Raw genomic sequence first — 22,041 nt, 5'->3', positions numbered from 1 at the left:
GTTTCGCGTAAGTTTTAACGCTACGAAAAAAGCGCAACTTTTTGCGCAAGTTTTAACGCTACGAAAAATCGCCAGATTTTACGCAACTTTCGTAATGGCTACGAAAAACTCGCGTTTTTACGCAAAAATCGTATTTGTAACGAAAAATTCGTAAAGACGCAGAAAAAATCGCAAAAAATACGAAAAAATCGCAAAATACCGATCCTTACGAAAAAAACGCAATCGGACTCATTTCGACCCGTTCGTGGGTTAGTAAATGTGCCCCCTAATGTGACACTTAGTGGATTCGCTGCTGGTGTAAAAAATTAACCTCCCAACTACCTCTTGCCGTTCCCACTGACTCCCAGGGATACTGTACAAAAGTGCGGGTGGGGGTGCTTTTTTTTTTTTTTACCCTAAAATGCTTAGGATGTAAAAGTATTCATACGTGCACTTCTGTTAGGGGATCTGCAAACATTTGTGTTTGGGATCAGTTAGCTTAAAGGGGTAGTTCGCATTCGAATTCACTTTTATTTTTAATGGTTTTTCAGTTATTTAGCTTTTTGTTCAGCAGCTCTCCATTTGGTATTTCAGCAGCTATCTGGTTGCTAGGGTCTTATTTACCCTAGCAACCAGGTAGTGGTTTAAACAAGAGATGGGAATATGAATAGTTAAGGGGCCTACTTGGAAAAATAAGTAATACAAAATTATAATAATAATAAAATTGTAGCCTCACAGAGCAATATTTTTGGCCCCCATTTGAAATCTGGAAAGAGGCAGAACAGAGGCAAATTATTCAAAAAAATTAATTAGGAAGACCAATTGCAAAGTTGCTAGGAATAGGCCATTTTATAACATACTAAAGGTTAACTTAAAAGTGAACCACCCCTTTAGATGTGTTAATGTTAGTTTTATAGCAAGAAAGGCAGTGGGTACTGACTCCCCATTATATACAGTGAGACGCAGTCCGTATTTACAAACCCAGCACATTATATACAGTGAAGCAGTGGGTACAGATGGCAGATATTCAGGCCCTGGCACTATAACACTGGCACTGATACACAACATTGGCCCCACTGTAACTTACTATAAATGAACAAAACAATGACAAAAATAAAAAAAAAATAGTAAGTGCAAAAAACAACAACAAATATATAAACACACAATGAGCTTTTTCAGAGGGAAAGAGTTAACTTACCCTCCATCTGTTAGGGTAGGGGATAGATTATAAATTATTATAGATGTCAGGTCAGGCAAAAAACAATTTAATGTTAGCTAGTGATTCTTTAGAACTGTATAGTGCCTGTGTATAGTGCCTGGGTATAGTACCTGTGTATAGTGCCTGTGTATAGTACCTGGGTATAGTGCCTGGGTATAGTACCTGTGTATAGTGCCTGTGTATAGTGCCTGGGTATAGTGCCTGGGTATAGTACCTGTATATAGTGCCTGGGTATAGTACCTGTGTATAGTGCCTGGGTATAGTGCCTGGGTATAGTGCCTGGGTATAGTACCTGGGTATAGTGCCTGGGTATAGTGCCTGGGTATAGTGCCTGGGTATAGTGCCTGGGTATAGTACCTGGGTATAGTACCTGTGTATAGTGCCTGTGTATAGTACCTGGGTATAGTACCTGGGTATAGTGCCTGTGTATAGTGCCTGTGTATAGTGCCTGTGTATAGTGCCTGGGTATAGTGCCTGTGTATAGTGCCTGTGTATAGTACCTGTGTATAGTGCCTGGGTATAGTGCCTGTGTATAGTGCCTGTGTATAGTACCTGGGTATAGTGCCTGGGTATAGTGCCTGTGTATAGTGCCTGTGTATAGTACCTGTGTATAGTGCCTGGGTATAGTACCTGGGTATAGTGCCCGTGTATAGTACCTGTGTATAGTGCCTGGGTATAGTGCCCGGGTATAGTGCCTGTGTATAGTACCTGTGTATAGTGCCTGGGTATAGTACCTGGGTATAGTGCCCGTGTATAGTACCTGTGTATAGTGCCTGGGTATAGTGCCCGGGTATAGTGCCCGTGTATAGTACCTGGGTATAGTGCCCGGGTATAGTGCCTGTGTATAGTACCTGTGGGATGAAATCTGAAGCAAAAGTTGAGAGTTGGTTCTTAGGTAAAGTTACAGCTGCAGATTCTTCTTTTCAGTCTTCATTTCTGCACTGTTTCCCGATCCCTGTGTGCATCTGTGCTCTGATTGGTCAATTTTACTGTCTGTCAAGGAAGCTGTGCTCTGATTGGAGAATCCAGAAAAAGAAAGATCCAATCGGAGCACAGCAAAACGGGCTTGAGGAACTCATTTCCAGGACAGTGCAGAAACGGAGTAAGGTGGTTTTTTTTTTTTTTTTTAATGTGCCAAGCAGGTTTGGGGAGGCTTAGCCTACCCTAGCCTTATGGAAAATCCGCCTATGAGAGTATGGCTCACACACAGGCAGCATAGGGCAGGCAGAATATGGAACACACTGGCAGCAGCCTGTATATGGCCTTCCTGTAATTTGGAGCTGTCTGTATGACAGGTTTCTGGATAACAGATCCCACATAGCTAATAGCTTGAATACACACAAATAATGGAAAAACACCAATTTTCTCACTTTAACAAAGGGATGGTGCCTGAAACCTTGCCTGTTTTTTTTTGTACAACAAATACTTTTCACACGGAATCAGAGTGCTGCAGCGTGTTTATCAGTGACTACTCTAACAATTGTTACATGTGTGCTTGTACATTTCTTTTTAAAAAGAAAATATAGTGCAATGCAGACACAAAATGGCAGCAGTGGCTAGTGCTGTGCAGTTAGGTTAGGGTTTCCCCCATCCAGATTGTGTGTTCTGCTCTGTAGTATGTCAGGGAGCTGGAAATTCCCATTTTGCTCTATGACACACATTTGCTAGTGACAGTAGAGCACAGATCACAGTCTCTGCACCAGAGGAAACCCAAGCCTCCTGACACACTACTGACCCAAGGCAGTAGTAGCATGGAGAAGTGTTAAGTCTGTGGCAGGTTTCAAATTTTACACTTACACATAAGCAATTAATCATTACATTGCTGCATAAATATGTGACATTTGTATGGTGGCATAATGTAGCAATGTTTGGCATATTTAGAATCTGTTTATACAGCGTTATAAATATAAGAAGTACAACTTTGTGATGTTGTAGTAAGCAGTTGAATGTGTGGGAGAGGGTTCCTGTTGGCTTCAGGTTTTTAAGTTTCCGCTTGAACAGAAAGATGGCAATGTAACAGATGGAGAAAGGTGCTTCACTGCAGGATCATACCACATTAAGGAATCCGGCAGCATGATTTATTTTAATATGGACACATTCCACGTACTTCTTTTTGACTACAGGTTTAATTCAGCTTTTAGGGGTTAGAAATGAAAGCAAAAAGTGTGAGCTCTCAAGGGTCAAAAAAAACATTGTACTGTGGACACACAGTATTAATATTGTATGTGGGTTTTGATTGGCTTCCATTCACCATTTATCTTAAAGAATATATGCTTAATTATTGACATTGTGCATGGCCTGTATCATAAATAAATACCCTCCAAACATATTTGTGCTGTTCTATTATTTTCAGGTCAAATTATATCTGATGTGAGTTAAGACGTTAGATATGAAGTACAGTACTACTGTAACCTGATATGACTGTAAGTCTGTTGTCTTGACAAAAGGATATCAAAAACATATACAAGAGTTACACAAAATCCTCCCACAGAGAAGCTGTGACTGCTTTGGTTATAGACAGAAGAGAACTTGATAACAGAAGGTCTATGATAAACAATGTGGGCATATTTTCCCAACCCTGATCTACTCATTATTTTGCCTCTGCAAAAGTGGCACCGTTTTTTTTCCATCTTCAAATTGAAACATTGTAGACCACAGATCCTTTGTATTAAAGGGATGCTCATATGGCAGTTATTATAAAAAATAAAATGCATTTAATTTTCTCTGTCACACTTTAAAGTAATTCAGGGCATTTCTGTCCCCACCATAAGAGAACAGTGAAGCCTTGTTTACATGAATGATAAAATACATTTAATTTATTTTTGGGTGTCATTATTTTTTACACCATAGTTATACTTTTAACTGTAATAGCCTTTACTACAAATAATGTTTTGTACCGACACAATATGTCCAGAACGTGAATAACAATGCCCTCTACTGATCAATACCGTTAGTGATTTCTTTAGATGTGATTTTAGTCACAATGTCTTCTAGTGTGTTTTTATAATACATTATAAAAAGCTTTTGGTATTAGAACCCTTGTATATCTATAATGATACACAAACCCTTAGGTCAGTTTTGTTCACCTCTGCACTCAGGTGAGGAACAGATGTGAACAACATGCCCGTCTTCATCTGTCACCACTCCTTACCACTGGTAAAAGGAAACTCAAGCTAGTATTGTGATGATAATGTCCACCTGTCAACAATCTGTGTGTTTTGTTGCATTTTTGTCATTTCACTAGAGTAACAAACAAGAAGGAGTGGTGACAGCCAGTGAGGGGGCATTTTGTCCATTATTCTTTTTCACATGATTATCAGATAAAATGGATAACAGTAACGCAAGTATGGCTCCAAAATATTTACTTCCAAAATAACGGAGTACATGCCCATGTAAACCACAGTGACATTAAGCAGGAGTAGGAGTTTAGTCAAGGCATCCAAGGCATAAGACTTCAAATGCATCCTTATAGCCTTTTCCTTCCCAATTGATCTTCTAGGCACACCTCACCTTTACTGTGCCTACTTTCTAACCCAGAGTGGCCAGAAATAATTAGACAGAAAACACAGGCCACTGCCAACCTGGAAAATACTTCCCTTATTTCATACAAAGGCAATGCAATTTAAGTTTGGAATACAGATCCCCTTTCAGCAAGAAATGTGGATAAAAGCAGAAAACAAATATGTATATATTTTTATAATAAAAATGAGCCGATAAGAGGCCCACATATGCTTGAATCTGGCTGTCAGTCAATCCTCCATAGATACATACATACATACATACATACATACATACATAAGAGTTGTTAGGAACATAGTAGTAGCAAGTAGCAAACCCTAACAGAAAAAAAAATCTCTTTTCTGTTTAATATTTGATCTCCACAAACACTTGGCAAATCCCAGTGGAGGACAGAAAGGAATCTTTTACAAACTACTACCCTAAAAGGATATGGCAAAGATACTTGGTGGCCGTCTTTAATTCCTTAGGTTCTTCTGCTCTCCTTGTACTTTCAGTAACCTGTTTGTCTTGTTTTTTTACAGATCATTCATGATACGATGAACCGTTCATTGAATACATCCAGTTGACCAGTTGTTAAGTTACTGAAAGTTATACATCAGTCCTTCCTTTACACACCATAAACTGTACAATAGTTTGACCTTTACTGTTTGTCTATCAACAAGGCAACCAGAAATCACCGTCTTGTGGAAAAATCTTTTCAATCTGCTTGTCAACAGACATGGAAGTGAGTCAAGAGTAAGTGTGGGGCATTTTTCTCCAAAGACCCCCACACAGACAGGTCTTAATCCATCTCTGTTCCCACTGCTTCACCGCTGTTGCTTTATTTGGGGACTTAAGCATTGTCACACAGCCACACCTACAATGAGAAAATAAGATTGGCAAATAAACACAAAAAATCATACTATTTAGGGTGAAGAGACACTGGGCTACTAGTAGCAGCTACTTGTCTCAGCTACTAAAACAGACAATGCTGATCATTTATTGATAACTATCTCTATGTGTATTTTAGCAGAGGCAATTCTCAGTATTGTCTATGGCAGGGTATCTACTTTTATTTAGTAAATAACAATGGCTAATGAGCCCAACCTATGGTTTACTGGCTCAAAGTTGACATAAACTAAAGGTGGCCATACACGCTAAGATCCACTCACTTGGGGAAGTTGCCAAGTGAGTGGATTTTCTGCCGATAAGCCCATCTACGGGTGGGCGATATTGGGCTAATTTAGTCGTTTGGCCCTGGGGTCATACAATCGAATTAGAATGACGGGTATAGGCGCAGTCAGTTCCGGGACTGCATCAACGAGCCTAATGCGATCCCCGATCCAGGTATCGGTCCGGCAGGCCCGGCGTTATTGCCCGTATGGCCACCTTGAGACATTGTTCCAGGCCTCACTAGGCTCTTTTTCAAGCCTCGATAAGGGGTCCAATGATATACTTTTATATATTTGTTGATGGCAGATTATATATTGGGAAGGTGTGTCAAACTGAAATCAGGGTACTCATCACAGCAGCAAAAGCTGATAAAAAGTAAATTGGGAAAAGGAGCTCCTTTTAGACCTCTATCATAAAAACTTTCCAACAATTCACTCCTATAATATAGTATTTGTTGTTGTACATGAACCTGCAATGAACTAGTGCATCTTCAATAATAATGAGATTTCCTTATCAGTGTAATTTAATACTGCTCAGTGTACAGAATACAGTGCAGAGGGCCTGCTCTCATGAAAGTTAGCTGAAGATACTGCTAAATGATATAGGTGTTATAGCAGGCGTAGCAGAAATTAGAAAAGTCTGATGGGAAATGTCTACTGTTAGGGCAGCCTAACCCTAAACATTTTACGCACCCATAACCTTCTCTGATCTATTCCCCTATATTATCCTTTGTGTGATGTAACAACCCAGTGCAGGTTCTTACCTAGTACAGGACTTGCAGGGCTCTGTAGGGAATGTACCCAGGTGGAGTCTTCTCAGGTGATCAATCTTTGGTTGTGTGGGGGACCTAAAGATCAGATAAACACATTTCAAGGGAAACAATCATAAAATACAAACATCTGTGTTACAATCTAGGTTCATGCAAACAGTTTTACAATTTATATTAATGAAATACAAAATTCTGCATTATATAATGATATACCCCAATGTTTGTTACAATTTCTGCTCCCTTACCATCTGAATACCTTTCTCCCTGTCTTTGTCACAATTTGAGCTGAAAGAGCACACAGCTCTGTCATTAGTCTGCTTTAGTTCTTGCCATAAGAATAGCTAGTACATCATATGGGGTAAAGAATAGTAAGGAGAATAAACACATATTGTCCCTTATCAGCTTTGCCAAGGATTTAGCTTTTTAAGAACTGGAGCATATATGCATTTATTTTCATAAGTGGAAGATTTTTTTTTTCCTTTTTATCAATTTTTAATTTATGTTAGCACAGCAGGAGGAGAGCCACTCCTGTGGTGTCAGAGTGGTAAGAAACTAAAAGTATTTATATAGTACAACCAACAAATGGATCCATACTAGGACAATATTTTAGACCACAAACATACCACATACGTGATGATGTTGTTGTTTGCCTGCCTGGAAAAAGTTTTTAAAGTGATTCTGACACTAAAAAAACTACTTTTCAAAATATGAATGTACATAAAAAGTTACCTATAGGTCATGCTGATCATTTTTCACTGATATGGCTGCTTTAGTAAGTAATTGTTACTTAAAGTTCCTAAACCTGACTGTTTTGCCAACCTGACTGTCCCTTCTCAGCCGGTCAGTTATAGCTTCTAAAGCTAACAGACACAAATATTGCTGCACAAATATGGCAGCCCCCTCATAGGAACATGGGGGAATCAGATAGGTAATGTAAAAGCATTGGGCTAATATTTTTAAGGCAAAATTCTAAGTGGCTTGCAAAGACAATGTTATGATACATGTGAAAAATGTATGGTGTAAGTATCTCTTTAAGGTAACACAATCCATATAATGTAAAGAAATAAAATCATGTAAAAATCATGTAAAAATCATGTTAACCCCCTGAGTACACTCACCGAGTGTAGGCCTCATACTGCACTGATGCATAGCTTGGAGCTACAGGGGGTTTTCCAAACTGCAAGCGTAAGGGAAGTTTGCTCTGAAGCCGGCTGATAATACCATTACCAAGGGGAAGCCAATCCATGTTGGGAATAAGGAGTTGGCTGGGGAGTAGACAGCATTCATCTATTAACGATTCATCTGGGTCACATGGATGAGACTCATCTCGGCCTGCATGGTAGTTTCATATAAAAAGCGGATCAGAGAATCAGCACAAAACATTTCTTACACAAAGAAACTGTGCTAAGCTGATCTGCTCCCATCCCATTTTGGTGCAAAAATGCTTATTTCGGTGTTTCCACTTGAAATTCTGCTGGGATGGGAGTGGATCTGCATTTTCAAACATAGCTATTTTGCATTTCCCAGCTAATAAAAAGGTGAAATTGTTCATGGGTAATGCTTCTTCCACAAGTTATTGCAGTTACCAGACAGCTTTGTCAGAATGACATGCTACAAAGTGTTTGAAGAAGGCAAATAATTCAAAAACTATAAAAAAAAAAAAAAAATGAAGACCAATTAAAAAGTTGCTTAAATTGGTGATTCTATATCATACTAAAGGTTAATTGAAGGTGAACCACCCCTTTAGTTAAAAAAGTAACATCCAAGGTTCATTAGTTGCATATGTCATGTCGGCATACATCTCTTAAACATGAAAAATTTCTTATTCTGTTCTACTTTACCACATTCACTTTAATGTCATGTTAACTTAAGGCCACAAACTTTTGTTTAAAATAATTTTGCTTTGGAACATTAAACACATTTCCTAGAAAAAAACAGCTATTCCTTAGAAGAAATGCTTACAGCACAACCAAAGGCGGGTCAGGAGGCGGAACAGCAGTGACATGCTGTCTTGTGTATCTGAAGTTGCTGTATATACTGGCAGGCAACTTGGTTTTAGAAGACCCCAAATTCGGATCATCACCATCATTTCACGTAATGTCCCAAGCGACGCCCCATCACGCAAAAAACTGTGCCCAGGACGGACTGATGAACCCTGCTAGACAAAAGCACAAAGTTTACAATCACAGGATAGGATGTTGAGGCAGAGCAAGGAGTTCTACAGACATCTTTAAGTGACAAAATATAAGTAAGGTGATTCCACCAAGGCTGTAAAAATCCACAAAAGCAAAACTGGTCACCTGGCTTTATTCATACCTTATTACCTATCTAATTTAAGAGGAAGCACTTTATGCATGCTGTTATAAGCACAAAAGCCAAAACATTTAAGTGTAAGTTTTCAACAGAATAAACTTTTAGTTTGATGTACATATTAATATCATAGGGCGATTATCATTTTTTTCTTTTTCATCATTTGTGGGGTGGGGGCCTTTCTTTTCAATAAAAGCAGAATCATTATTTTAACTGCAAACTGCAGCCAAATAACAAAGAAAAAGTATATTTAGGTGAACATTCCCTGTGGTTTGTTTTTAGTGACTATAATGCAAGACAAATTTAAACATTACACTGTTTTAGACAGAGATACACAATGGTTTACACTGTGTCTGTAATGAAGTCCTACCTAATTAGTAACTCTACAAACCTCACTCAGTGCATAAAGAAAGTTTTGTTTTTCAAAAAGGAAAAGTATCCAGCCAATGCAGTCAACTAAAAATCAAAAAATTTTACCTGATTTGGTAGGCTGGCCAGCAGATAAAGTACAAAATCACCAAGCCACTGTATAAGCTGCTGAAGTGACTGAAGGGTTGGCATGTCCAGCACAAACTCTTCTGTCTTCAAGTTAATCATAACCTTGTCTATATCTGTGTAGAGAGAGAGAATGTACAAAAGTATACATTATATACTTGGTGGGTCAGATCGGGCTGATGTTTGAGCCCTAAACCAATAACCAGATTATAACGGAGCCTATGGAAATCAGTTGGAAAATGACCAATATATGATCAATATTTAAATGTGGTCATTGTATGAATGAAATTTTTAAACCTCTGGTCGGTTGTCACTACCATACATGGGCTAATTAGCAATCAACATTGCCTGAAGAGCGGAGACAGCAGCTTTTCTCTGCCTGTGTATGATTATTTCATCAAAGGATTTCTATTCCTGCCACTCACCAGTATCGGTGAACTTGTTGCAGATCTCAGTAAGCCGATCTCCAGGACTCTTGTCAGGAGTATTGAGAACATGAGGACGAAGTAGAGATTTTAAGGTACAACTGATAGAGATGAGGAAGAGCTTTGCATGATAATCACAGACACGAGTTACAGTGGTTTGAGACAGCTTACATAGAGACGCCTTCATGGCCAGAATCCGAGTGGAAAGAACCTAACACGACAAGATCAGAGATGTTACATATTGGTACTCTAGTAAATGGCAATGTCTAATTTAAGCCCCATCTTAATAAAGAAAGAGAACCATCTACTGCAGATTATTGTGTTTCGACTACTCCCACTATAAAAGCAGCAGCTACCTCCTCCTCACTTCCTGATATTCTAATAATTTGAGCTGTAGGCCTATATACTAACAGAACATTACAGAGGCAGTCATATTGTGTATGGTTCCTTGTATAATTATTCCAATACTGTGTGTAGTCATGGCATGTATGTCCACTTTAAAAAGCAAGAGAGTAGATGAAACTAATATTAAAGCTAGGTAGTTTCAGCAGAGGGGTTTTTGATCAATTAAATAGTATTTATGTAAGTGCATGTTACTAATATAACATCTCTACACATAATATCTCCATATCTGTGGTCTATAAACACTATGATCTATAAGGCCACTGCACCTCTGCATGGCATTTACCTGTTGAAGTGCCGCATTCTGCCTAGTGTATTCCTCGTTTAACTTTTCCACTAAATTATGTACCATGCCAGGCTGAACATGGAGCAGTATATCCCACCAGTCATATCCAGTCACCATGCAGTATTCCAACAAGAAAAGCAGGTGACGTAGGGATGTTGACATATCCAAGGAATGCCCCATAGAAGGAGAGACTCGTAGCATACTTAGCTGTGGGGAAAGATCAAAGGTCACACAAATACAACAGCACCATAAAGAAATTCACTGTGATTATATGGGCCAGGATTTTTTGTAATATCAGTTTAATCATATTCTTTGATGCCAGTGTCTTTGTTTTAGTGTAGCAAAAGGCTGTGATGTAACTAGAAGTTACTGGGCACCATAAAATAATAAACATAAATTAGACTCCACTCAACATTGCAAATTTATAAAAACTATTTCAGTGTCCTAGAAAGCTATCAATATCAACTGGGTCCTCCAGCAGTCACTGGTGTTATGTTTTAAATACATCTATGGCTGAGGTGCAAACTGATCTTATCATTTTGTATTATTCATAAAGGCACCGTTTTTGAATTTTAAATATATTTACGATTATGCTTATGCTACAGATAACTGTAGATCAATTTAACCTCTAACACCAAACTCTACTACCTGACCCATCCTTACTGTTTTTATACCATCAAAATTGTTATTTGGGGCTTTTTTTTAAAACAGAACACTGTCATTCCGACCTGCCTAATATTAGCAGTAAAATCTTTAACGCTGACCTTGCCCTGTGTATCTAGCCCAACCAAAGCAAGCGAGGTCCACGACATCTGCAAAGCTTTAAAATGAATGCAAGGGGTAGGCGAACGCTGCCGTTTTAAGCTGGGTTCCTCAGAAGGCCGCAGAGATGATCCATACAAAACTGCCATTGGCTGCAGGGAAAGTCTATGAACAATCTGAACATTTCCATCATGGAATGCCAATGCTAGACCTGTAAAAACAGTGATTGATTAAGTGTCTTAAATAAAAGAAGTGTATCCAATTTCTTTGCAGATCAAAATAAACTAGTGGGTAATAACTTACCAAGCCCAGGGTAAAACTTGGTTTCACTTGCAACCTTGATGTCAGTATTTGTGAGAGAAATTGGTAGCTTGGGCAGAGCCACAGCAGAAACACGCTCTAACTCATTGGTGGCTGAGAGGATACGCCACTTCAGGATCATGGGCTGCTTGTCACTTACTGCAAGAGTGAAAGGTGTTTTAGGCTTGAGAGGAATGTGGAGAAATTATGCAATGATACATTTTGGAGTAAGTGAAGCATCTAACTGAGGATAAAATGTTTAGGAGTAACAGGAAGATATTAAAATACTTACCTGCAGGGGATAGCTGCTGGAATATATTATTAAGTGGAAGACCCTCTTTCCGAAGAGACCAGCACTCAGCTATGCTGGAACACTGATTGGAAGCACAGAGTAAAACCTAAATCAGATGGACAAAACACTGTAAGTTCTGTGTGTCCAAAACATTTATTTATCCTTATCCTTTAGTCCTTAATGCTGATGCCTTTAAACGACAAGCAAAGGTTTAATCACCAGGGATGCCAATTTGACACCCCTCAGTGATTATAATTGCTTGCCTCAGACACTGGGCTGGTGCTCCTTTTCACTGAAAAATGCACCAGTCTAGGGAAGTAGTCTAGTAGCACTGCTCTGCTATCTTCTTTGCTGTCTTTACTTCAGCCCTGGGCTGTGCACATGCGCTACTGCTCTACAGTTCATGTTCACAGCCCATACCAGCTCTTGTGTATTCTCCTTTAAGCTGTTCCCTTCAAATTCAAATACATGAAGATTTTTTTTATTATAGTTACCCTATATTCCTATAGTAAGAACTTAAACCACAATGAATCAGCACGGGTGGGCCCCTTAGGTCATTACTAAGTTAATGATAAACAGAAACATTGGCGAAGCAGTCACCCTGCTATAGTTTCAGGGCAACAACTAAGCATGTACTCCCAAATCTCACCCTCAAATTAGCCTCCCTACTATGTACTGAAGCCCTCTGGTTTAAGGGAACTAAAGGTCCCCATACACGGTAAGATCCGCTCGCTTGGCGAAATCACCAAGCGAGTGGATCTTCCCCCGATATCCCCACCTACGGGTGGGCAATTTCAGGGAGCTTGAAGTTAAAAAAAAAAAATAATCCGAACGTTTACCCACCCCGTAACAACTTTTCTTCTCACCTGTTCAGACATATCCCGCGCAAGGAATTTAAGGTGCGTCACAGCTGGGAACTTGTCCTTGCGTGCAGGGTCAGTTGTACAGCGCATAAAGAGAGAAGGAAGTATCTCTGTGTCGATTTTGCACTTTTCACTTACTACAGAAACACAAACTTTGTAGAACTGTACTGGGGATGTGCTGCTCCCATCACATGTGGCCACAACAATGTTTCCACCACCAGTAAATGCAATGTCTGCAAGTGCCACACGACAACGTAGTCGGCACAGGCTTTCTGTAGCTGTTAGCACCTGTCCATTGGGCTTTAGCAGAGACACTGTAACTAAACCACTGACTGTGACTGCAATCCAACCCTCCATTGGCTTTCCACCAAACAAAGTAAGAGATGGGGAAAACTTCACGCGTGAGAACTTTTCTCCAAAACTGGAAACACCAGACTGCAGGAGAAAAAAGATCAGTATTAAGGGTGGTAAATGCCTACTTAAAGGGAAATAATGGTTAGGGGACAAAAGAAATAATGGTCTCTGCTTAACAACAAAAAGGATAAGCAAAGTGAAGTGAAGTGAAAGAAAAGAGCATACAAACAACTAAATATAAATACTAATGTAAATATTCATTGTTATCTCACCCACCTTCTCAACATGGAGAGCAAGTTTGACTCCATTGTGCAACCAAGACAGAGCTACTATGGGATCTCCATCCACTTCGCTGCCTACAAGACTCTGCCAGCTGTTTGCTAAGTGATCAGTCATTCCCCAGCATTTGATTCGACCATCTGCATCAGCTGAGAGCAGGCGGGAACCTAAAAATACCAATAAAACCAAAGCAACAGTTACAAACACTACTGTCTATGTCCCTTCAAGGATTCATTTTCTGCTTCCCACATTTATCTTGTTTCTTCATATTTCCCTTTGCTCTCTGCCCTTCCCTTTTAAGTTATATGGTTTTCTTGTTTATTATCAAAAAGCCCAGCAATTTGTTTTACTGTACCAGATTGGTCCCACTCCAAGCTGGTAATAACTTCCTGGTGCCCAGAGTTAATAGAGTAGACATCCCACGGATGTTCTGTGTCGAGGATATGGATCAAATTAGTGATATCTGAGAAGAAAAAAAATCAAGTTATTTCAGATTTATCCATATTCCTGTAAAAACACTTTTTAATTTATCAAAACCCTGGAAAACAAACAATCTGGTGAGAATTATGCAATGTTGCAACTCTCCATGGTCAAATTATACTTGCTTTAACGAATAAGAATATATTCAATGAGAGCATAAAATATATACTTAAATTTGTGCATTGTAAAACGCCTGATTTTGAGTACAGTTGAACTTTTTAGAAAGATAATAGAAGACAGATGAACTCTTTGCACTTCAATGTAAATTTCATAAGGTAAATGAATGGGGGTGGGAAGGAGGGCTAACTACAGCCAATTGTTTAGCATTTTTTCAGTAACAAGCACTTTTCTTACAGCTCACACGACCCAACTATTGTGAGAGAATACACACTTCTTCACTTAACATTCTAGTAGGCAGCTCTGGACTGAGATTTAAAATAGGCCCTAGCATTTTCAGCACACAAAAGCTCAAATAGCCCCCAACTAGCGCTCTACTACACAGTCACTGTCTATGGCATCTTTCAGCAGTCCCTCTGGCATTTGCCAGAACCCACAGACTGGCAGTCTGAGCCTGCTGGCAGGGATTATTTACTAAGGGGGGGTAAGGTGCAGAATTTTTTTTCCCCACAATACAAAGTGGCACAGAATGACATTAAATAAAAAGTAGAATTTATTGCAGTAACACATTCCTGGGTCTGAATTTGTGCACCTAGGTCTCAAGCTGCCACGCTTCCACTACAAGCAATACTTTCTATTTTTATATTGGTGCAAGGCATTGTGTCTCAACCCTTTCTCCTTGTAGATTGTAAGCTCTTTTGGGCAGGGCCCTCTTCACCTCTTGTATCGGTTATTGATTGCTTTATATGTTACTCTGTATGTCCAATGTATGTAACCCACTTATTGTACATCGCTGCAGAATATGTTGGCGCTTTATAAATAAATGTTAATGTAATGTAAAAGGCATTGCCTAACCGTAATGTGTATGCCTATAGATTCAGATGCTTTAATTTTTTATCTGCGTCTATGCATCTATCTGCATTCTATGCATTCTAGTGACCCAAATACCCTTAATATACTAACCTAGTTCATTTTAAACATGGTAATATAAAAATGTAATCCAAGCAATCCAAGCTCTTTGGTAAGACCAGCTTTGGACTGGGAACCCAGGGACCCACAAGAAAACCTTAGACCCACTTTCCAAATTATTTGTCCTCCTTCCCCACCCAACCACTTTATTCTCCAAGTCTCTTTTATTTACATAGCATCTATTCTTCCATCTAATTCTTGACTTTCTTCCCATTCAGAAATAGGGAATGACCATGAAACAGGCCAAATGATCAGGAGCAGGAGACTGACACCTGGGCCCACCATGAGTTCTCCTGGTATCCAGTCCAACACTGGGTAAGACTCATTTTGGTTTGTCTTTTAATTGTTTTATGCATTATAGATAGAGAGAGAAAAGTAGACATATAACAGTTACTAAATAATAGAAATACACACACATATAATCACACTCACAGAGCGGTGCTGTAATAACAAAAAGATGTTACCTTTCTCCTCCTCATTGCGCTGATCTGTAGTGAAAGCAATAAGATTGCGGCAAGACCAAGCGCAAACTAGTGGGATTGATGGGCAGTGACTGGTCCGTGGTCTTTTGTCCCACTCACATACGTACCCCACATCCATGCTGACAGCAAACACGCACCTACTAACTATGGGAGAAGGGCTACAGATCGGGGGAACAGAAACACAATGGCTTACATTGGGAATGGACTGACTGACTGCAGCTATAAGAAACGAAGGCGGACGACAAGAAGCGTCAAAAAGCGAAAATATGCTAGAACCTTGCGTAGGGGATTTGCTACTAAACTGCTCTGGTTACTGCTGGTTCCAGAATCCCGTAGGATAACAAGGTTCTACGTAAAACCAGTAATGAAAGTTCCCGGCTACATTAGTGCGTCTCACGGAATAAGCGTCTCAATGTCGCTTTCCGATGGCGTCATCCTTAGATTAGCATGCCGACCTCTCCCGGCGTGCATCGTGGCAAATGCCTAAATTGCAGCTATAAATTCAATCTTTCTCTTCTGTTTTTCATGTACCCAGTAAATAAAACAATATCAAGTAATATTTATTGCTGCTCGGTGTAAATATACATATAGACATACAAAATTGTCACTCCAATATAACCGAATCAAAAGCTAGGGGCTTTAAATAAGAACCGGCGCTAAGGTATGTTTGTGCTCGCTTCGGCAGCACATATACTAAAATTGGAACGATACAGAGAAGATTAGCATGGCCCCTGCGCAAGGATGACACGCAAATTCGTGAAGCGTTCCATATTTTGCACTTATCTTATCAAATGGATATTGGAGTGAAAAACAAACCATGTATATTTATATATATATATATGTATTTAGTTTGTTTTTCACTCCAGATGAAGGCTTCTGTGTGAGACCCAATCGTTGAGTAATAAACCTTTCTATTTTTACATTTACATTTTGCTCACACTTTACTTTGGAAATAAATGTAATTTGGGACTATTTTAATTTAATATATATATATTCTCCACTCATCTAATAAAAAATGTGTATTTGTGAACAGTGTGTGTGTTTGTGTATATATATATATATATATATATATATAGATTTACACACACACAGGATTATGATTTAAAAACTAAAAATCTTTAGTTCCCCCCTTTATTATGCTGTGAAGATGGTTTCTTCCTACAGTCAGTGGTGTAACTATAGAGGAAGCAGACACCATGGTTGGGGGGGGGGCACCAGGGGCAGCCTGGACCATAGGGTCTGGTTCCTCTATAGCAGGGGTGGGCAAACTATGGCCCGCTGTCTCCGGCCCCCTTAAAAGAATGACGGGCCCTGATTGGTTGCGCCCCATGCATGCGCATAGCGTCAGCACACACGGGGCGCAACCATATAAAAGAATGCACTGGGGAGCCGGGGAACAGAAGGACGGGACGGAGGAAGCAGCGGGTCGCTGGCGGAGGGAGCCGCAGGTCATGAAGGATGCTGGGGGGGAGCTGAGAGGCCCCATAATTTTTGATGGCAGCCCCGGGCGTAACGCTGTCCCGGCCCGGTCCGGCCCGTCTGTTAGTCAATGTGGCCCCTGACCCAAAAAGTTTGCCCACCCCTGCTCTATAGTCACTCTCATTGATAAAGTTAAGGGTGCCCGCTGCTTAATATTTGCCAGGGTGGTGGCCAGGTACCTGTGTGCGCCAGACCCCTCCAAAAAATGATTGTGGAAATGTGAAATATGGCAAAATCAGGGAATGTAAAAGTGAGATTTCACTGTGTCTCATCCCACTTGTTGTGGGATGAGATACACAGTGTATCTACAAAGAAGTCAATGGAGATATTGAGCAGACCATGGGTTGTAAAAATCCCTTGCAGGGCCACAGATTTTTCTTAAGAAGAGACGGTATCAATGTAATTGTTTTCCTCACATTATTTTTCATTATACTATAGTTACTTTTTTATTTCTGTATTTTCTCTTCCATATTATATTAACAATGTCTGCATTGTGTCACTAGGTGGCGCACACAGGAAAACTAAGAGCAGATCAAAGCATCTGCTAAAATCTGTAGAAAATGTTATTTCAGTAAAGGCTATAGATATTGGTGAAACCATCCCCTCAGGTTCCTTATTGCACCCTTGTAGATAAACTACAATACCACTGAGCAGACTGCCTCAGAGACTATTTATGGCTGTGGCACACACAGGTTGAAACAATTTTGACCCACTCATCAGTAGTTAGAGTTTTGATAGCTGCTACTTGTGGTGCCAAAACCCCAATACCAGACTGGAATTGCTGTTCTTTATCTTGCATTAGAAGCACAGTGGGCTTCCCACCACTTGATGAACACTAAAAATGCACAAATGCACTGGGATCTTCCCACCCTATGAAGCTGCCACAGCATCAGTAACACCACCTTCCCGTTTGTATTATTCACCACCATACTCCCTCAAGCAGGGCCAGATTTATAAGTCAAATGCTTCTTGGTCATACAGCCGCTGCACTTACCCTCCTCACCCTTGCTGTTGCCCCCTCTTCCCCATGTTTTTGAGGGCACATGGAAGTTTTCAGTTATCAGGTTGGAAGAATTGGGTGCATGGGAGATTTAAAAAGATCTGCTGGTCCCTAGTGCTTCAGAACAAAATTTAGATGTGCCATTCTAGGCCCAAGCCTTTGTGGCCATTGCACAGATCCAGACCTGGGATCAGGAATAGTTGGTAATGTCTGGTTGTCACTCATAGCTCCTCCACCCTAACATGGTGCAGATATCCTCTACACTGTCTGGTTCCGCAGACAGTGTGACAGCACATACTGGAAACGTAAGGTCCTAGGATAATGTAGGACGCCTCTCTGCAAACACAGGGACCCTTCTTAACTCTACAGCACATGTGCAACAGTTGAGTTGAACACATACACAGCAGCAATAGTTCCTACAGTATCTCAGGCACTTATGTTCCCAAAGGTACCTGGCCAAGCAGCTGTGATCCTTTCTGGCAGGTCATTGGGTGGGATGAACAAAAAGCATCATTATACACCAGTATACTCATTTAAAAAAGACATTTCACACTGCCAGGAAGGTTTTACGGATTAAAAGTTGCCTTCTTTTCTTAGTTGTAAGATATACACACATATATACACAAGAGCAGCACACTCATTTAGGACTATAATGTAGTTTACAGTAATAAATAGATTTACATGTTCAGATTTCAGCAACCAAGTGGTGGTTACTCTTGGAACCCTTTTTAAAGGCCAAGAAGAACGCTCAAACAGCACTCTGAAACGGTGAAAGAAAAGTTGTTTATTTGTCATTTTGAGTGCTGCAGGAGTGTTCATATTAGTATCTAACCTACCAGGAAATTATGTAAGCTTCTAAGTAAGTTACAAGTCAGGACACTTTAATTAACCACCGCCCCCCACGTGATTAAGCCTTTCCTTGTCTTTAATAGTCAATGTCTATTAATCTCCATTTGTTATGTATAGTATCTCTGGTTTCTTTAAGGTTCTTAAACAGAAGTACATGGCACTAATGTGTTATTCACTTTGTTGTGGGATATTGTAACAAGATCACAATGGTAGTTTTTGTGTTTTTCCCTCTACTGCCAGCTCCAACCATCCCTTACCACAGACTCTGCTGCAAACCCTACCCTCTGCCCACACTCCCACCCCCACATGGACACTTGGTGCAAGGACACAGAGCCCCCCAGAATTTCTCCCTTTAGCTTAGTGGGCTAGAACCACACTGCCGGGCTTAATTGATACTGTCATAAGAAAAGTAGTGTAGTGTATGGATTACTGTACTTTTGAAAAATGTATTACATTTTTTAATATTAGTATGTTACTTTGAAAAAAGGGATCACCTTCTTGATATTTTCATGGCTGTTTCTCTTTCCTTAATGGCAAAGCAAAGAAGTCACCTTGCGATATGGAAAGACACTAGATACAGATTTATTACTGGGCAAGACTTCTGAGTTCACTTTAGCTTAAAAAAACAAAAAACACTGCATCTTTCCCACTGGCATTTTCTCGCCAAAACATTTCAGGACTGTGGCAGACGGGGAGACTAGTCGCCCGCAACAAATCTCCCTTGTTGTGGGCGACTAGTCTCCCCAAAATACCATCCCACCGGCAAGTATGAAAATCGCTGGTGGGATGGCATACGCGGGGGAAATCAAGGAAGTTGCCTTGAGTGGAAACTTTCACGATTTCGGGAAGATTAGTCGCCTGCGACAAGGCATGTGCCACAGCCCTCAGAAGCACAGGAGTCCCAAGACCCATTAAGACCAATAAACACCTTGTAAAGCACTGGGTATGTGTGATAGAATGTGGTAATAGGTTACTGCCCGGGGGCACATTTGCCCAGTGTTGATAAATTATCCCCAGTGACTCTTGCATCTGCTTGCATCTTTATGTATGCACTTCTTGGAGCATAAATATGGAGCTGAAAGTTATGCAACAAGGAAATACTTGTCAATAATATTAAAAGAATTTCCATATATGGAAATAAATCTTGGCGCAATATAAATGATGATGAACACTGCACATTAGACACAGGGATGCCCTCAATAAACAGTCAAGAAAACCTTTGAACCCAATTAAACTAGAAGAACAAGTTGTTCTGTGTTTTATGTACATATACATAACTTTGTTTTTAAACTGCTACTAGGAAACGCAGCACTGTATAATTTTACAATATGGAAAAGTACACACAGGGAGGATAAGCAGTGTAATAAATATACAGCCACATGGTAAGAGACACATTAAGAAGACAGCCCCTGCCCTGTTGAGCTTACAATCTAAGTGAGTGCACAAACAGGTGTAAAAGTACAGTTTTGCCCACTGGCAAGACAGGCCTAAATAATTTCCTAGAGCTTCAAAAAGCAGGATCTTAATTGTCTTTGAAGAGACTGAGAGACAGTGTTCCCTACAGAGGAATCTAATTGAGTTATACGTTTTAAGTCAATCAGGATCAAAGGAGGAACTGAGGAAGGAGAGGCTAGAACAGAGCATTAGATGAACCAGATGCGTTAAAGGAACAGTAACACCAAAAAATGAAAGTGTATAAAGGTAATTACAATATAATGTACTGTAGCCCTGCATTGCTACAACTGGTGTGTTTGCCTCAGAAAGACTACTATAGTTTATATAAGTAAGCTGCTGTGTAGCCACGGGGGCAGCCATTCAAAGGAGAAAAGGCACAGGTTACTTAGCAGATAACAGATAAACCCCCATTATATGGGGCTTATCTACTAGTTATCTGCTATGTAACCTGTGCCTTTTCTCCTTTTTCCAGCTTGAATGGCTGCCCCCGTGGCTACACAGCAGCTTATTTATATAGTAGCTTTTCTGTAGCAAAAACACCATTTTTTTGCAGAGCAACAGCACATTATATTTTAATTACTTTAAAACACTTTAATTTTTTGATGTTACTGTTCCTTTAACAGTGCAGGTGTTATGAATTAGGATTTTTGGTTGAGGGTTTTATTACCATCCTTCTAAAAATGCTCTATTTCCAAAAACCTAATCAGGGCTACCTTGTTTAGATGGCTTTTTAAAGCAGGCTATATCCACCTGCCACCATACATTGTAAAGCACATACTTGACAATGATATATAATAGATCAGATTTTAGCAGCCAGTTTACAGTCTTAACCAGGATAATGTTTTGGTACCTTACAGATCAGGTCACAGGTCACAAGTCCATGATCACAAGAGCAGAATTAATTGCATTATATAATGTGGACACGTAGACTTCACTTTAACTTACTGTAGAGTGAAATTTTCCATATAAGGAATTAATGGGGCACTGTAACATAGAGTACACAATCACCTTTCTGTGAAACAAAGTTCATAATTCAATGTCAGTTTGCTGCATGCAAATGGCTGAAAAAAGAGGCACAGTTTTCACTGTAGCCATTAAAGATTAACCAAATAAAAATGACCCAGATGGTATCTACAGTCTCAACATCTGAAATTTCTGCATTATTTCTTTTCTGGCCCCTAAAGGGCAGCTGGATTCAACATTTTATTTTTAACATAAACATAACTAATGATTATATAACTGTAGTTACTGTTAGAAAGGCACCCACCCCTACCAAAATCGCTCACTATTAGCTTGGTAATGGAGTTCTATTACCTGAACCTTCCTATTCCTCTAGCCATAGTAGTTATCCTGGTCCCCATGCACAATCCTATGGAACGATGTTAACCAGAAAATATTTATACTGACAATGTATATACTGTGTTTGTAAACACTGATTACATACATAATAAGGCATTCCCATTCATCCCTTTTATTAGTGTTTTTGCTCTTTTCTACATCTAGTCCTTGGTCATTTATATAGACGAGTACATCGTTAGCATGTTAGGTAATGATATATACACAGGTCCCTGACACAAGAGGTCTTCAACAGTTTATCCACTATAATATAAAAAGATCCTTTTTTAGCTACTTACTTGACTAAGATAATACAGCTCTATGCCCACCATCCAGTGCCATATTGCCAACACTGTACAGTAACCTATTTTAGGTGATGGCAGTAAGAATAATATAGCCCTGGTAGGAAGGCTAATTATTGGAGCATTTTCTTGCATCACTGACAACATTTTAGCCTCCAACTGTGAGG

At 39.7% G+C, this 22,041-nt stretch overlaps 1 protein-coding gene and 1 non-coding gene across 3 annotated transcripts; one reads left to right on the top strand and one right to left on the bottom strand.

Annotated features, from left to right (window-relative positions):
• Window positions 1-4,543: 4,543 nt before the first annotated feature.
• med16 (mediator complex subunit 16) lies at window positions 4,544-15,884 on the bottom strand. 2 transcript variants are annotated; one of them, XM_012965681.3, is made up of 14 exons: window positions 15,437-15,878; window positions 13,762-13,869; window positions 13,404-13,573; window positions 12,777-13,208; window positions 11,911-12,016; window positions 11,622-11,777; window positions 11,321-11,529; window positions 10,557-10,763; window positions 9,869-10,079; window positions 9,426-9,559; window positions 8,601-8,796; window positions 7,757-7,970; window positions 6,633-6,716; window positions 4,544-5,573 (listed from the first exon to the last, which is right to left on the bottom strand). In XM_012965681.3, exons 1-14 carry the CDS (start codon window positions 15,570-15,572, stop codon window positions 5,447-5,449), a joined length of 2,490 nt encoding a protein of 829 aa, XP_012821135.1. In that variant the 5' UTR covers window positions 15,573-15,878; the 3' UTR covers window positions 4,544-5,446.
• A 239-nt stretch (window positions 15,885-16,123) lies between these two features.
• LOC116408565 lies at window positions 16,124-16,230 on the top strand. Its single transcript, XR_004221047.1, has one exon. It is a non-coding gene; the product is annotated as a U6 spliceosomal RNA (small nuclear RNA).
• The last annotated feature ends 5,811 nt before the right edge of the window (window positions 16,231-22,041 follow it).

The sequence above is a fragment of the Xenopus tropicalis genome, chromosome 1 (assembly GCF_000004195.4).
Source record: "Xenopus tropicalis strain Nigerian chromosome 1, UCB_Xtro_10.0, whole genome shotgun sequence".
Lineage (NCBI taxonomy): Eukaryota > Metazoa > Chordata > Amphibia > Anura > Pipidae > Xenopus > Xenopus tropicalis.
Note: the sequence above shows the minus strand (reverse complement) of the source record. Positions and strands in the feature narration are given on the sequence as shown.